We start from the raw sequence: 18311 nt of genomic DNA, 5'->3' as shown, positions 1-18311 counted from the left end.
TAAACATATTTTAATGTCAAAAGGGCAAATTAATCAGACCCATAATTATTGTTATTTTTTTTTTTAACCTAATTAGGTCGAAAAGTCGCTGGGAATTTACTCAGACTTCAGGTTTATCTGACGAAATATGTTGACCACTTTTTAAACACTAAAGTGTCTATTTCATTTGATTCAATTAATTTATGTGAAAGATTTTAACTAATTTAGTCATTAAAAACGATCCGATTCAAGCTCAAATATGAAAAATCTACCAGATATGCCGAAAAATGTCGCTTTTCGGATGGGTTTTTTGTCAAAAATGAAGTGGCCGCACACGTGTTCATCCTCAACCTTTATATATGTTATGTATTATCATCAAATACAATTTACAATTCAATATTTTGGATGAACACGAATGCGGCCACTTTCGTTTTACACGGAAACCGTCTAAAAAATTTACCAAAATGATAGAATTGTGAAGATTTCAGTAATTTAGCATGACTAAATGGTGCTAGTACCCTATATATGTACATTGTTTTGTCAAAAAACAGTCCATATTCATGTAGCAGAAGCATCTAATGTTCAATAAATAACTTAAAGTTTTTATTTTAACAATTTTGTAAAACTGCTATATTTTGGGGCCAAAAAGGGGTCTTACTGGATCTACTCCTTTGATCTGTGATACAATGCAAATACATAATTAAACTGTCAATTGTTCTTGAACAATTGAGAGGTCTTTCCTTTTTTAATGTAAAATACATGTTTCAACAGACGTAGAATGTATTGAAAAGGTCAAGGTCAACCTTAAAAAGCTCGAAAACACACTAAAAATCCTTTAAATAAGGTTAAAAACACTAAATTCGCTATCTGGGACATGACCTTGACCTTTGACCTTTTGACCTTTGTCAAGGTCATTGGTCCCCAATGCCATTACTGAAGACCCCAAGGGTCTTGGACCTTTGGTTATATAGTAAAAGCTGATTTTGTCTTTTCAAAAACCTAAAACAGGGGTTATGCCCCTTATAGAAAGGTCAAATCTTTTTGGTCAAAATGTAACAAAGTTGCGCCATAATGACCCAAACATTTTCCACCATTTAAAACTTCTGTAAGTATAATGGTTATATATAGATTATCCCATAACAAGGTGTTAGGTCAAAGGTCAAGGTCAACATACAAATTTGACCTTGAGGTATTTTTTAAAGATACATGAAATGATGATGATTGGTGAAGATCTTATGTGTCTACGACTTACGGTTTCTGAGTTTTGGTGGCCAACTGACACCGGTTAATTTTCATAGGGGCATAACCCTACCAATGAGTCGTTGAATCTTTTGGATCCAAATGTAACGAAGAACCGGGGTCTGGTCCTGAACAAATTTCACCCTTCATTTTTTTTCTACCTATTACGGTTACGGTGTTGGAACGATAACAAGGTTTTTGGGTTTCGTAGGGATTACTCCGAAACGACAAAATATTTCGACTCACAGGGTGAGTTCCGGATAGGTATTCATGACACCGATACAAAGTGTGAACATGAAAGCGACACGTCTTACGGTTACGGAGGGAAATTGTTTGGCGGAACAAAAAGAATAATAAATATAAATCAATTGCTTTAAAAAAGCAATTGTAGGGGGTCTTTCCCCCTGTAAAATTAATTGAATTGGGGGGTGTTTGTTTGTTTGTTTGTTTGTTTCTTTCTTTCTTCCTGTATGGGGTCTATATTATTGTTACCGGAGAAGTTTCATGTTTAGTTTGGAAAGTTTTTGTTTTATTTTAGGTACAGCGCGCGCGCCACATCACGTGACACGGGTTTATAATAACGAAAAGATAGTCTTTTTATTTCTTTTTAGGTGGGGACGTTAAACAGACAACATCTATAGAGATGGAATGTACACAATGTAATTTTTTTTGTCATTGTAGGAAATTGACATTTTGATGACAGTTCACAAGTAGTGCATGTTTTGGATTTAATTGATCCGGTGTAACTTTAAAACACATTTATTGATTATTTTCTGATAATGTACATTTTTCAGCACCTGTTTGTAACACAGATTAGTATTTCAAACTCGGAGCGGACATTTTATTGTAGGTTTTTACTGAGATTTACGGACCTAGCAAGCTATTTTTACGGCATTGCCATTTCTTTTCTCTAGGAAAAGCTTTGAGAGATATCTGCACCAAGTTTTTTTATAAACGTTTAGTACATGTATGCCCTGCTGACTGCAAATTTTGAGGTCGATTGTACTTGTAGTTTCAGAGAACATGTGGATTTTTTTTCAGAAGTGACGTAAGAACAATATTAAATTTCAATTTTTCTTGAATAATTGAGAGTTTGTTCCTTCAATAAACTGTCATGATTAAACAGTCATACAGATTGATTGATTGATTGATTGATTGATTGATTGATAAGTTGATTAGTTGGTTGGTTGGTTGGTTGGTTGGTTAAACACGTTGGATAGGGTCAATTGAAACACGGAAAAAGAAAGAAGATCTTGGACCCTATATTAAACACATGAGACGGAAACATGATTGATTGATCATGATCATGATTGATTGATTGATTGATTGATTGATTGATTGATTGATTGATTGATTAGTTGGTTGGTTGGTTGGTTGGTTGGTTGGTTAAACACATTGGATAGGGTCAATTGAAACACGGAAAAAGACACAAAGAAGATCTTGGACCCTATATTACACACATGAGACGGAAACATGATTGGTTGATCATGATCATGATCATGCATGATTGATTGATTGATTGGTTGGTTGGTTGGTTGGTTGGTTGGTTGGTTGAACCCTATAAGAAACACATGAGACGGAAACATGATTGATTGATTGAACATGATCATTATTGGTTGATTGATCATGATCATGATTGATTGATTGATTGATTGATTGATTGATTGATTGATTGGTTGGTTGGTTGGTTGGTTGGTTGGTTGGTTAGTTGAAATTCAAACACACATAAAACTGTTTAAATAGTGCCAAAACCACATAATTTGATGACCTTGACCTTTGACCTTGTAACCTTCGTCAAGGTCATTGCTCCACAAAGTCATTGCAAAAGACCCTATGGGTCAAGGACCTTTTGTTTAAGAGTTTTGCCTAAAAATGGCCTTTTAAAAACCATCGATGGGAGTTATGTCCCTTACATGATGGTAAAATCAATATAGTCATAATGTAAAAAAAGTTGTCCCTTGAAGTACCAAGCATTTTTCACTGCTTATTTTTTTTGTATCTATAACCGTTCAAGAGTTATAGGGAAATCAAAGACATATGAAAATCTAAAATATGACCTTGACCTTTGACCTTGACCTAATTTTCTAAGTTAGGAATCAGGGGACTTAAATAAAAACATTCCAGGGTTATACGGTTAACGGTTTATGAGTTAAAAAAACATACCGACAAATTTATTCCGAAAAGATAGATAACTCCTATAAAATTTCTTCGAATCGCTTCGATCCAAATACGCCAAAAATTACTGAGGATGTAACGAACAATTTTGTAAAATAAATTTGTCATAATCTTTAACGGTTGCGAAGGAGATGCCATAACAAGGAAAACAGTGTTTGGGGAGATAACTCCTACAAAGAAAAGTATTCGTTTACGCAGGGTAAATTTCAAAAGCGCATAAACTGTTCGATATCATATACAAAATATCTAAGCGACATATTGCGAAACAAATGTTTATCGCAAGAACAAAATTAGGCGGAAGAAAAAAAAAAAAATCAGAAGAAAAACAATAGGTCTTTCCACAGAAAAGTGGAAAGACCTAATAATAATAATCAGAAGAAATACAGTAAGGTCTTTCCCTTTAGTAAAAGGAAAGACCTTAATTATAAAGAATAAGGGATGAATACTTCAGGTAAATAGTAAATAAATAAAACTAAGTTATAAGTATCAAAACCGCTAGGATATGTTAAACAATTTTTAGAAAAACATCAACTTTGAAAAAGATTTACGTCATATTATACACAATTAAATGAAATAGTTTTGTTGTTAGGTATACTTCTTTTTCTGTGTGTATAATCTTCCGTTTAAGAATATCAAGAAATTTCATGCATATCATAAAAAATCTATTATAACACTTGGTACATTTTGGGCGAACATCAACAATAAAACTATTCAATTGGTGATCGATAAAACTTCGTGTTTTTCATGTACAGGTGTCGGAAGAGTATTTGATATGTTTGATCTGTACATGTTTATTTTTTTTCATGTGGATAATTTTTTATTCAAACGAATCACACATGATAAAGTCTTATTACAAATTGCACAAATGAAAGACCTTCTATTACATTTGAATAAAACAATCTTACACAAGAGTGCAATTATGCAATTAGCTAAAATGTCTCGACTGTTTACTGAAGATTAAATGTATGTCGAAAATATGAAACAATACATGCATCAAAATAACAATATCAGTAGTCCATGAAAATGAAACCAAGATCATATGCACCATGTAAGACGGACATGTACACTTAACTGCTTAAAAATTATTCCATTTACGCTACAATGTGGCATTATTCCTTGTAGCATCTCAAAAAAAGACCAAACCAAAAATATTGTCTTTTGGCCTATGAATATAAGGTCAAGGTTAGATGAAATTGACAGTGGGACATAACGAAATTACAATCATTCATATACCAAGTATATAGAAATAATTAGATGTCGTTTGATTGCCAATAAGACCATTACAAATGGAAATATCTATCATCGTTAAAATGAAGTGGATGTAAGAAATTATAGTTATTAATTATATATAAGTATCTGAGACAAATAAAAAAAACTTAACCCATTCGATATGACATTCCAGCGTTTGTGTTTCCTATCAGGAATTCCTTGATAGAGAGTTGGTGCTCACAAGTGAGCAATTAAACCAAGTTGAAGTTGAAATCATGCCTGCGTTAATTTAACTGACGCTATCGAGAGTTGGTTCACCCTTATGAAATAACTGTTTCACAGATGACAACAAATACATTTCATTGTCGTAACTCGTGGAGGAATGTGACCTTCTGAATTAGACAAAATAGCGGATTTTAACTTACATGAGAAACATGGCGAATGCCACATGTGAAGCCCAATCTACTTACCCTTCCGGGGCACATTAGATCAACCCCAATGTTCAAGGGAGTTCATGTTGCATTTGTTGCTTTGGTATTCCGTGATTGTTGTCTGTTCGTCTTTTTATATTTCAGCCATGGGCGTTGTCAGATCATTATCGATTGATGAGTTTCAATGCCCTTTGGTATTCTCGCCTCTCTTTCGGTAACGTGTTATAGCGTGTTTTTTTGTACTTCTAAATTACTCATCTTTAATGTTTAGTTACTTTTCGTTAATATCCTTTTGGCGTTGAACGAAACATCATTGCATTATTTTGCTATGGTCATTTGTTTTTATCTGTTATTTTTGCTTAATTTAAGCTACGTACATGTGCCATTTGATTTTTCTTTGTTGAAATATTTGTTTGGTTTTTCATAGTGGTAACGAGCATAACACAATCATTTGACATGTTTATCTTTTATGTCTGTTTGTTTTGCTAACACATTAATGTCAATATAATGGAACTTTATACCGCTGGCAAACATGTGAGAGTTAACGCTAGCTATAACACCAGGTTTAATCCATTACCTTCTCTAGAAGGACATGTCTGTTCTAAATCATGACAAAGACAACTGTCTTCATTCGTTAGAATTGTTTGAGCTTTTGATTTCGTTATTTGATGGAACTTTCCGTTTTTAATTTCCTTGGAGTTAAGATTTTTTTTTTAACTCTCATTCCACGTTTCTAGATTTCCGAAAAATGAAACACATTTTTGAGCTTTAGCATTTATATTTTATCAAAGAAGAACATTTAATAATAATTCTGTTTATTGACATATATTGTCATTTGTTCTTTGCTATTCTGGTGCACATCCAAAATCATTTTGCAGTCATAAGAATTAAAATAATAAAATGCTTTATTGATGTGTCTTATATTTCAAGAAATTTTCAACATGCGTAAGAGGCAGTTCTAAATTCTAAGATCAAACATTAAAATAAATTCTTTCATAATAATTTTTTTATTTGTGTATCAAAACAAAATTATAAAATATCACAATACATGGATAAAAATCAGTTCAATATTGCACAATTTATGGTGACATCGGCTGTCTAAGTTTATGCGTAGGTCTTGGCACGAACACATACAGAACATCCATCTCTTGTTACACATTCCTCGTTAAAGTTGCAGCCTCGTGAAATGCATGTATTTTGACAGTCTTTATGTAAAATTGAATCAACTTGCGAGATACGCCCCAGAAGACTTCCTGACCGTATAGAACCTACTTGTGACATACGTCCAAGACGACTATCTAACAGAATAGAATCACCTACTGGCGAGTTATGTCTAACAAGACTATCTGAACGAATAGAACCTCCTACTGGCGAGATACGTCTAACAAGACTACCTGGCCGAATAGAATCACCTACTGGCAAGGTATGTCTAACAAGACTATCTAACCGAATAGGATCTACTAAAGCATCTTGGAATCCACTGTCTAAGAAACCACCAGGAATGATTTGGCCTCCTGACAATGAATCTAAACTTCGCTGACAAAGACTTCTGCAACCTAGTTCTCCTCGGTCCATACATCTCTGAACGCATCCGGATGAAATAATGTCGGATCTAATTGCTGAATTTGATAAAATCACTCTCCTAGGTCTGCAAATACGATCACATCCTTCTGTTTGACAACTGTATCCATCTAGACATTCTGAATGACTCGAGCATTCAATTTCACAAACTGGTTTTTTGACTGAATATACTGTAATAATAAATTTCATTTAGAAATGTTTAAATATGAAATATCATTGGTAACTTAGATCATAAATATTATTTGGTTTCAATACTTTCGATATCCACACTGTTTGTTACAAATTTAATTTCTGCTTTAATTATTGCATTGAGTAAATGTGATTTTGTGGTTTCAGCGTTCCTTGTGAGGGTGAAATATGTTTTGAACTCGTGGAAAAGGCGAATTAGATTAATGAAAAACGACTGCTAATTTAATATTGTTAACAATGAAACAATAAATAATGTGTTGGACTCTAAATTCTATGTACTTTTTCCAAATAAAAAAAAAATCCGTATAGTTTTGATTACCACAATTTTTATTCTTTAAATGATTTTAAATTCCTATGTTTTCTAATATATTTCTTATGAGTGAAGGTATACGTAGAATGAGTCGTCAAAAAGGTGAAACGAAGTAGCGTTGTTGGAATGTTGATTTAGGTATACATGTATTTGGTCTATTGTTTAAATAATCGTGGTATATCGATATTCAAATATTTTGTGTGTATTTTTGTAGAATAATGCTTGCTTAAAATTTATTTCTTTGTCAAATTTCTCTCATCAAAACAATAAACTAATGATTGAATATGTAATAAAATAAGATACATACCAGCTACAGCGCATGATATAAATCCAAAGAAAATAATAACAGCCTTTCCTTCCATTGTTTCTGGAATAAATATATAAATAAATGTCACTTAATTCGTATGGTTTGAATTTTTTACTTATATTGAATGATGTTTCTACTGATATGTATTATTTATGAATAAACTCATCATCGATTCCAGAATTAAAGTTTGTATCTTCGCCATACTTTCGTACAAAAGACTCATCAGTGACGCTCGAATCCAAAAAGTTAAAAGGCCAAATAAAGTACGAAGTTGAAGATTTTTGAGGACAAAAATTCCTTAAAGTTTTGCCAAATACAGTTACTGTAAATTCAGAAATTATTGCGTGCATTTATTATTGCGATTTTGTCATTTTACACTTGAATGCGATTTTAATTTTTACGATTTTGAGAAAAGTCATGCTTAATTCAGTTGAAATATTACAGAATGCGAGTTTTAATTATTGCGTTTACAACTCAGTCGCATTATTCGCAATAATAAAAACCTCGCAATAATTTCTGAATTTACAGTAAGTAAATCTATAACTTAGGTAGAAAAACCTTATTATTTAAAAAAAAAATGACAAAATAAAGCTGCATACCATATACCAAGAGAAGTCACCATCAGAAAATTGAAAGTCATTAATGAAAGTAACTTGTTTATCAGCATGATCGACATGCAATTGATGGAGATAACAAACAATTCTTGTAGCATCTTTTGTGTCATCCAACTTATTTTTATTTTTCCTGAGTTTCAAGTATTTGCCGTTTTCAACAATAACACAAGCTCATATCATAATTGAATTTTAAAATTATATATCTGATTATAAGAATCCATTTCATTTACGAGATATACTATATTATTTTTAAACTAAACATCTTTTGTATATATTTACATATTAATTACCTTGAGTTCGTGTAGTTATTTAAAGGTGTACAGAAATGTTGTGTGAAGTCTTCAATTTATTTCTGTCTTATATACACTCTACAAGGGAAAATATACTGTACTAGAGGAAATAAATGGTTCAGTGAAGGTGTGACGTAAGTTTTGCAATACTTGTAATTATGAACATCAATCAAGTTATAAGTGTCATACTTACATCGAGTAAACCGATATAAAATGTTAACACAAGTCTCATTTAAAGTCTAACAATAAACAAAATAAATAAAGAGATTATTTCCTGATCAGAAATCTTAGTTTAAACAACAATAATTTGAGTGCTGTTTGAAATTTCACATGCCCTTTTTATACAGACATATTTTAAGCGACATTTGTATACTAGTATAATTTTATATTTAAGTCTTATGTTATACATTTCATAAATCTTAGACCGGCTAGATTACCTTAGCTGGATTTGGCAAACCTTTTAGGAATTTTTATTCTTAATGCTTTTCAACTTCGTACTTTATTTGGGTTTTTTACATTCTTGAATTCGAGGTCTGATGAGTCTTTTGTAGATGAAACGCGCGTCTGGTCTATATATAAAATTTAGTCCTGGTATCTATGATCATAAATCAGGCGAAATAAAAATTGAATTGTCTTTTTCCCAATTTTGTGTAATTAAAATCAGGAAACAATACCATTTAAAATTTGATAAATCATCGAGCAAATACTAATTGGTTATCTCAAACCTTGGAGACTGGCGGATTACACCTTCCACTTAAATCTTTTGCAAAATCAACAATTAGTTAGATAATAGTAAAAGTTAAGCAAAAGAGATAAATGAAATCTTAATCGTGAAATTTTAGATAAATCTACGCCTTTTCAGATATGAAATAAAAGTTAAGCGAACATTCGTTCTGATGTGATCACGGAACTGTAAATTCAGTAACATAATTTAGAAATGTCAGTGTAATTCTCAAAGAGCAACTTCATGGCTCAAACCATAATTTAAAATTGTTTGAAGGTTTTTAATGAAATATCATCTTTCATCCTATTTTTCTTTGTACTTTCAATATATTATTATATAAATAACACATAGATGAGAGGGTGATAGAGCAGATTGGTACCCCGAGAAAACATTGTAAACCGCGGCGAAGCCAAGGGTGACAATGCTTTTTCGAGGGGTACCAATCTGCCCTATCAACCTCTCAGCTATGTGTTATTTAATTTATTATACTGAATGTCATGATATTATTGTCTTTTACAGATTAATTTTATTTTAAAAGTATTTTCTATGACGTCACATACATAGCAACGTTATGGGTATTAGAAAAAAACAAAAACAAAAGTGGCTGAGTACATATTATATTTTATTATACTTTACGTTAAAATGCCATTGTTCAGGACTGTGTTCATTAGACGTTCGCGGTACCGCTATGTATGTATTGTAACGTCATGCTACTTATGACGTTGAGATTTTTGTGCAAATGGAATTTAGAATCAATACAAGTAGAAACAGCAAGTATTTCTTATTGTGCCTAAAAAGTCTGATTATACCACTCTAAGATATTGGTGCCGTGACCAGGATGAGTTCCAAACTACGTTCTATACGTGCAGGACACAGAAGCGTTATTTCCCGACTTTTGAAGAAATTTGAGGACATCCGAAACGACGAAGATGAGCCCGTGAACACTGAAGAGTTAACTAAAATTGTGAACAATCTGTTGAAGAAACAAGAGACACTACAAAAACTTAATGAGGACATTCTAGAAAATCTTGATGAAGGAGAAGTAGAAGCCGAGATCGTCGATTCAGATGAGTATGCTTACACATTAGATGGGAAAATAACGCAAATACAAAAGCTCATTCTTGTCAATACATCCACACTCAGTACAAATGCAAAAGATTTCGTCAGTTATAGCGACCCTTCACATTCCGCCTCTGCTCAACCCGCCTCTGCTCAGCCCACTGATGCTCAACCCGCTCATGGTCAACCAAGTTATGCTCAACCTGCTCATGATCAACAAAGTTATGCTCAACCCGAGATATACAATAAACAGAATACATGTAATTCAAACTTCCGTGTACCGGAAACTCAGTTTTCACGTAGTAACACTAGATTAAATGAGTACAACAAGTTGCCCAAATTGAATCTTCCTACCTTTGATGGTAATATTATGCAGTGGCAGTCATTTGGGATTCATACGAGATATCCGTTCACGAAAACACTACTCTTGGAAATGTTCAGAAATTTAATTATTTGAAGTCACTACTCCATGATGAAGCATTGAAAACCGTCACAGGGTTTGCTCTTACACATGCAAATTATGAGAAAGCTATTTCTTTACTGCAAGACAGATATGGACAATCGCATGTAATAAGACAGAAGGATATGCAAGCACTAGTTGATATACCAGCCCCTAAATACACGATATCTAGCATGAAAGACTACTACGATGAAATTGGGATACACATTAGAGGTTTGGAGTCATTAGGTCAAAGTGAAGACACATACGGAGCGTTTTTAGTGCCCATCATTATGAACAAACTACCCGGTGAAATCCGCAGAAATCTTGCCAGACAATATAGATCTACAGATTTACAACTGAATGAATTACGTCGTGGAATTTTCGATGAACTTTATATTATGGATGCAGGCAAAACTTCAGAACAGTTACAACCCCCTACAGCTACCGCCGCCTTTCTGACAAATACAAATTATAGTAATCGAAATAGAGGTAACAAGAATACAAACTCAAGTAACACTAAACCCAAACCACTCTGTGCGTACTGTAAGGAGCCACACTCGTCTGTTAATTGCACTAAAGTATCTGATTACAATGGCCGGATGTCAATCGTGAAAAAAGATCGTTTATGCTTTAACTGTCTAGGACACCATAGCTTATCCGCATGTAAATCTACAAAAACTTGCAACAAGTGTCACAAACGTCATCACACCAGCATTTGCAAAGACAATGTTAAAAGAAATGAAGACAACAAACCAACAGGGGATATAACCGTAGGCACAATTCAACACAACGCGGAGGAATCAGACACTATTTTACACTCGCAATCGACAGATCGTGAACTTTTGAAGACAGCAATTAACCCAGTAAGTGTAGAACATGAAATACTTGATGCAAAAATATTGTTTGACGAAGGCGCACAGCGCTCATTTATCACAGAGGAATTAGCCGAGAAATTGAAACTCAAACCTACTGGAACTTAAAGCGTTAACCTATCCGGATTTGGAGACAATGCAAATAGTACTAAAATTTGCCATTTAGGAACAGGATTTGTATATCTCATAACTACAGATGGTAAACTGCCGATTCGAGTCTTGATCGTTCCAGAGATCGCAGCACCGATGAGAACCTATGTACGTCAAGCAGCAAAACTTACATATTTGTCAGGAATCAAATTAGCTCACCCAGTAACAGCAGATGAAAACTTTGAAATTTCTATTCTAATTGGAGCTGATTACTTCTGGTCAATTGTTCAGAATGATATTATCCGAGGCGAAGGACCGACAGCTGTTCAATCAAAGATCGGATACCTGTTGTCTGGAACGCTACATTCACACAACTCTGACACAGATGGATACAAGAGAGCTTCGATGATGAACGTGATGATCGCAACAAAAACCGATGAGTACGACTTGGAGAAATTTTGGAAAATAGAGTCACCGAGAAAATTGACACCACAAAGTTAGAAGAACAGATGGATATTCAAAAGACTTATGAAGAGAAACAAATTCGTTACCATGACAACAGATATTTTGTAACGTTACCATGGAAAGAGGATCACCCTACGTTACCGACAAATAAAGCCATTGCACAACGAAGGACGGAAAGTGTAGTAAGAAGACTTAGCAAAGAACCCAAACTATTGGAAAAATATGGAGAAATAATGGCTGAGCAGGAGAAAAGGGGCTTCATAGAAAGTGCATACTACTAATGAGGCCGACGAAAAGAGCAAAGTACACTATATTCCGCATCATGCTGTGAGAAAAGATTCAACTACAACACCAATCAGGGTCGTATTCGACTGCAGTTGTAAAGCAACACCAGAATCGTCTAGTCTAAATGATTGTTTGATGACCACTCCACCCAATTTAAATGACTTAGTCGGCATACTTTTAAGATTTCGTTTACACCAATTTGCCGTTACTACTGATATAGAGAAGGCGTTCTTGAACGTGGGACTAGAGACACAGGATAGAGATGTCACACGTTTCTTTTGGTTCGATACACCAACAGACCCATCAACTCCACTATCAACTTACCGATTTAAGTCTGTATTATTTGGAGCCACTTCATCGCCATTCATACTGAATTCCGTTCTACAAAAACACTTGAGAGAGAACCGCTGTGAATATACTGACACTTTAAAGAACGATTTGTATGTTGATAATATACTGTCGAGTTTTCCTACAGAGAGTGCATTACTGAAATATTTTGATACATCAAGAGACTTATTCACTAGAGCAGGATTTAACTTGCGCTCATGGGCTTCAAATTCTCAACTTTTGCGAGACCGCGCAAATTCACACAGCGTATTAGACAAAGATGAACTCATAAAAGTGCTTGGATTGAGATGGAACACTTGTAACGACACACTTACTTTCGCCAAACCGGAATACACCGATATTGAAGATACACGTATGACAAAACGAGAGATTTTAAGACAATCATCGAAAGTATATGACCCACTCGGACTTATTGGTCCAGTTACTGTGCGTAGTAAGATGCTTATGCAGACTTTGTGGGAGAAAGGATTAAATTGGGATGAACCTCTTACATCTGAAATTACAACAGAATGGAAGTGTGTACTACAAGATATTAATGAATGTTCACATTTGAAAATTAATAGACCGTATTTCAAAGAAAAATCAGACAATGTAGAATTACATGTGTTTACGGATGCAAGCTTGAAAGCCTATGGAGCATGCGCATATTTAGTCAGTGGAAAAGAAACCGTGCTTATCATGTCAAAGAATCGAGTGACACCTCTGAAACAGTTAACAATTCCGAAGTTAGAACTCAGTGCAGCTTTGATAGGCGCAAGACTCGTCAAGCATTTGAAATCGCACTTGGAGGATACAAGCGTCACATTATGGAGTGACAGTCAGATAACTTTAAGTTGGCTTACTACTGAGAAACAATTACCCGTTTTCGTTAGTAATCGAGTGAAGGAAATTAACGAAATTACTCAAGAATACACATGGAAGTACTGTCCGACATATTCAAATCCGGAAGATATACTATCGAGAGGAGTAACTGCAACCAAATTCCTAGAATTGGATCTTTGGATGAAAGGACCCGAATGGCTCACTGACAAATCAAACTGGCCACAGTGGAAGAATAAAGAATCGCACATTCTTAGCACTACAATTGAGCAAGGGCAATCAACTAGTGAACCGCAACAGAAAATAAGATTTTATGAAGGAATAAGTAAAATTATGGATATACAACGCTACAGCTCATACCAAAAACTTTTGCGTATAACAGCATACATGTACCGATTCATAAACAACTGTAGAAATAATGACAAACTAACAGGAAATCTTAGTGTCAATGAAATTCAGACTGCTTCGACTTCATGGATTCGAGATTCGCAACTGCGTTAATACCCGGATGTTATTGAGAGTTTAAACAACAAATCAGAGAAAAATGCGCTAGTGAAGCAACTTTGATTGTACATGGATAAAATGAACATTATCCGTTGTGGTGGGAGAATAAACAATGCACCTATTGATGAATCAGCTAAATTTCCAGTACTAATACCGAACAAAGACAGATTTTGTAAATTAATTGTGATGGATGCACACGCAAAGAATTTTCACTCTGGATTAGAAAGTACAGTGACATTTATTCGCCAGTCTTACTGGATTCCGTCGATTCGACAATGTGTTAAATCAATACTCCGTAATTGCGTTACTTGCCGTAAAATTACAGGAAGACCCTATCATACACCCGACCCACCACCACTGCCGTCCGACAGACTTAATGATTCACCACCGTTTACCGTAACCGGTGTCGACTTCACAGGAGCATTGCATGTTAGAACAAAAAGCAACAGTACTAGTAAAGCATATATTTGTCTATTCACCTGCGCTAACACTAGAGCTGTGCATTTGGAAATCATCGAAGACCTTACAGAACAAACATTCATTCTAGCGTTTAGGAGATTCACCAGCCGCAAATCGTTACCAAAAATCATGATGTCTGACATTTGTACAACATATACCGCAGCAGCGAAGGAAATTGAAATGCTTACAAAATCTGCTTCTATTCAGGAACAACTCAACATATATGGAACTCAGTGGAAATTTATTCCGAAACGTGCCCCATGGTATGGTGGTTGGTGGGAACGATTGATCGGCTTGACCAAGAATTGCATAAAGAAAGTGTTAGGACGAGCACTAGTTACTTTTAGAGTGCTAGAGACAATTGTGATCGAGATAGAGGCTATATTAAATGATCGTCCGTTAACCCACGTATCAACGGACCTTACCGATGATGAACCGCTTACACCGTCTCATCTTCTCTATGGAAGACGGGTTAAAACTTTACCGTATTCAGGAACAATTAATTTCAGCAGTGAGGAGAACTTACAAAACTTAACACATTACACAGCAAATAGACAATCTAGTGTTCAAAAACGCATTATTCACGACTTCTGGAACAGATGGCGACGAGAATATCTCACTTCACTTAGGGAACAACATAGAAACACCGGAAATAACACTCAAATCATTAAAGTGGGCGACATTGTACAGATTCATGATGATACCCCAAGGACAGTGTGGAATATAGCGATTATCGTTAAGTTAGTTTATGGGAGAGATGGACTTTGTAGAACTGCCATTTTACGCACTAAAAAAGGCACGACATCTAGACCAATAAGTAAGCTATATCCACTTGAACTCTTATCAACAGATAGTCCGTGTGATTCCAGTGACAATACTATTACTTCAACTAGAAAAGCAAAAACTGATGCCAAGGAGAAAATCAAAAGTTGGATTCAACCGTTCCGTAAAACATAAAGACTGTTTAAGTGTAAAAAGTTAAAGTTTTATTTCATTTGAGAGACAATAGTTATTTCATTTTAAAGTTTTTTCTTTATTTATTGCTTAAATTATCATTCGCGGGCCCCCAGGATGTTCAGGACTGTGTTCATTAGACGTTCGCGGTACCGCTATGTATGTATTGTAACGTCATGCTACTTATGACGTTGAGATTTTTGTGCAAATGGAATTTAGAATCAATACAAGTAGAAACAGCTAGTATTTCTTATTGTGCCTAAAAAGTCTGATTATACCACTCTAAGATAGCCATATTTTAAATCTATCACATAGCTGAGAGGGTGACAATATTCAATGTTACCCTCTGGTCCAAATCGACAATTTAAAAGACAATGAATTGAATTTACATCAAGTTATTGAATACAATGCTTAAGTTTTACATTTTGCCTCAGATTTTATTATTTAACTGTCAAAATAAACAATAAAAAATCTTGCTTAATTTTGTTGTTTTTTCTAATACCCATAACGTTGTTATGTATGTGACGTCATAGAAAATACTTTTAAAATAAAATTAATCTGTAAAAGACAATAAGGATATGACATTTAGTATAATAAATTAAATAACACATAGCTGAGAGGGTGATAGGGCAGATTGGTACCCCTCGCAAAATGTTTTCTCGGGGTACCAATCTGCTCTATCACCCTCTCATCTATGTGTTATTTATATAATATTTACTCAGCCACTCATCAAAGCTCACATATATAATCTGTTCAAAAACTAATATTTCATTATTTAAAACCTTAAAGGATAAAAACAATCCATACTATGTCTTTCCATAAAAATGAGAAAGTTTTAAAATACATATATAAAACGTTAAAACTCAAATAAGGAAACTGTAAGGTTTTGATATTTTGCAGTTGGAATATCGATAACAGAGTCATTGAAATAAATGTATGAGAATGTATGTGTCATTGATTACCTCTGATCCACGAGTGTGATAATAAAGTGGCGGGGTTAAACATGTAAGTGCAAGTTGTAAGTCAAGATATGAGGCTGACTTAATTGTACCTGTTGTATCCATTATCTCTAGTTCGATGTGTTAGATGCGTTAAACATAGTCACCAAATGTTTAATTATTTAGTGCAAGAACGTCATCTATATAGCGAAAAGTAGAGTTAAAGAGAGAAAAAAGAATACTAAAGGATATTTAAACTTATGAAGCGTTAATAATCGGACAATGACATTGCTGATATGTAAAAAGAAAAAACAGACAACCATCCCAGTATACCAAGGACTGAGCACCACATGCAACGCGAAATCCACTGAAAGTTTGGATTTATCTCAGGTGTCCCTGACGGGTAATCAGAACTTGATGCAAGATTAAAATCCCTTAGATTATCACAGCAGCAAGCTTCCTTGTCTACATAGAATAACTACGTAGCAATGATACTTTTCAATATTAATATTACATAATATATCTTTGTAGCTTGTAAGATTTTTATTCTTTTTAAAATCCTGTTTCATAGATGAGAAACATGTTTTTCTACATTTCTCTGCACATTTTCATCAACTAACACTTGTATTTCTATAAACAAAAATGTCTGTCAATAGAACACTAAATCAAAATAGTAACTATATTTTCTCATCTATATTTTTATATATTGAAATAAACCCGTAGAAAATGAAAAATGAAAAGCCCCGGGAAGATGAAATAATTTCGATGTGTTGTTTAGATACATACACGTACACGCCTCTGGGTGCAGGAATTTCTAGCTACATTGAAGACCTGTTGGTGACCTTCTGCTGTTGTTTTTTTATTTGGTCGGGTTGTTGTCTCTTTGACACATTCCCCATTTCCATTCTCAATTTTATTTACAATAAATAAATAATATATTTGAAACAAGTGGTCTCTTGAAAATGTGAAGTTTTCAAGATATGTTGTAAAAAGTTCCAATTGAAACATATATTACTATAGGTTATTGACCTCAAATATGAAATAGTATAAAAGGTAAAACCTACACACTTATGACATGTAATTCTTATTAATTTTTTTTTTATTATAATTATTGTTATTATTATTATTATTGTTATTATTATTATTATTATTATTATTATTATTATTATTATTATTATTTTTATTATTATTATTATTATTATTATTATTATTATTATTATTATTATTATTATTATTATTATTATTATTATTATTATTATTGATAATGATTAATTATGATTAATAAAAGTTAATGAAGTATTATATGTATAGTTCCTACATTTTTCACTGCTCGTAAACTTTGTTAAAGTTTTATTGTTTATATGAAAGCAAAATTTGATTATAATTAAGTAAGTAATTACTAAAAACAAAATCTATCTAGATGTTGACAATTTTTTTTTTAAACAAAACTGAAATAATTTTAAAAAAATGTGTCTCTTTGACACATTCCACATTTCCATACTCAATTTTATCAACAACAAAAATATAAGTTAGTTTCAAAAGGATATGGTATCAATATTCATGAAATACAACATGCATGTGGTGTCTTAAAGATTCGATGAAATGTAAAACAAATCTTCAGGTTGTTCATCACTAAAAATTATTTAAGCATTCTCATAAGACACTGTATGTCACTTGCCTACAGTTGAAGTCCATAACTGTTTTTTCAAAAATTTTTAAGTTGAAAGCATGGTTGCTTATGTTTTTGAAAGCAGGAAGACGGATTTTGTTAATCTATGAAACAAGTTTGTTAACGACGTGTTCCAATTTCTTACTATTGTATAAATGAATTAGACTATTCGCTGTTTGTGTGTGTGTGTGTTTTTTTTTTTATCTGTTTATCATGTTTAACCTTGGTATTTTCTATCTCTTATTTCATAGACACATATAAAACATATATCAAAATAACAGATTGGTAGGTAAGTGGTAAGTTAAGTGTAAATTGATTTAGAAATATGCCTCTTTTATTTTTAGAGAAGATCGAATAAT

The 18311-nt window shown here is 33.5% G+C and overlaps 4 protein-coding genes across 4 annotated transcripts; 3 read left to right on the top strand and 1 right to left on the bottom strand.

Annotated features, from left to right (window-relative positions):
• Positions 1-6019: 6019 nt before the first annotated feature.
• On the bottom strand, positions 6020-8435 carry LOC134707892 (uncharacterized). Its single transcript, XM_063568016.1, has 3 exons — positions 8325-8435; positions 7421-7480; positions 6020-6784 (listed from the first exon to the last, which is right to left on the bottom strand). Exons 2-3 carry the CDS (start codon positions 7473-7475, stop codon positions 6138-6140), a joined length of 702 nt encoding a protein of 233 aa, XP_063424086.1. The 5' UTR covers positions 7476-7480; positions 8325-8435; the 3' UTR covers positions 6020-6137.
• Positions 8436-9886: 1451 nt separating this feature from the next.
• LOC134718658 (uncharacterized) lies at positions 9887-11529 on the top strand. The gene is made up of 2 exons (XM_063581345.1): positions 9887-10367; positions 10484-11529. The coding sequence occupies exons 1-2, from the start codon at positions 9887-9889 to the stop codon at positions 11527-11529; spliced, it is 1527 nt and encodes a 508-aa protein (XP_063437415.1).
• Positions 11530-12396: 867 nt separating this feature from the next.
• LOC134718578 (uncharacterized) lies at positions 12397-13929 on the top strand. Its single transcript, XM_063581229.1, has one exon. It carries the CDS (start codon positions 12397-12399, stop codon positions 13927-13929), a length of 1533 nt encoding a protein of 510 aa, XP_063437299.1.
• An 81-nt stretch (positions 13930-14010) lies between these two features.
• LOC134718502 (uncharacterized) lies at positions 14011-15348 on the top strand. Its single transcript, XM_063581114.1, has one exon. The coding sequence runs from the start codon at positions 14011-14013 to the stop codon at positions 15346-15348; it is 1338 nt and encodes a 445-aa protein (XP_063437184.1).
• The last annotated feature ends 2963 nt before the right edge of the window (positions 15349-18311 follow it).

The sequence above is a fragment of the Mytilus trossulus genome, chromosome 1, assembly GCF_036588685.1.
Source record: "Mytilus trossulus isolate FHL-02 chromosome 1, PNRI_Mtr1.1.1.hap1, whole genome shotgun sequence".
In the NCBI taxonomy this organism is placed as follows: domain Eukaryota; kingdom Metazoa; phylum Mollusca; class Bivalvia; order Mytilida; family Mytilidae; genus Mytilus; species Mytilus trossulus.
Note: the sequence above shows the minus strand (reverse complement) of the source record. Positions and strands in the feature narration are given on the sequence as shown.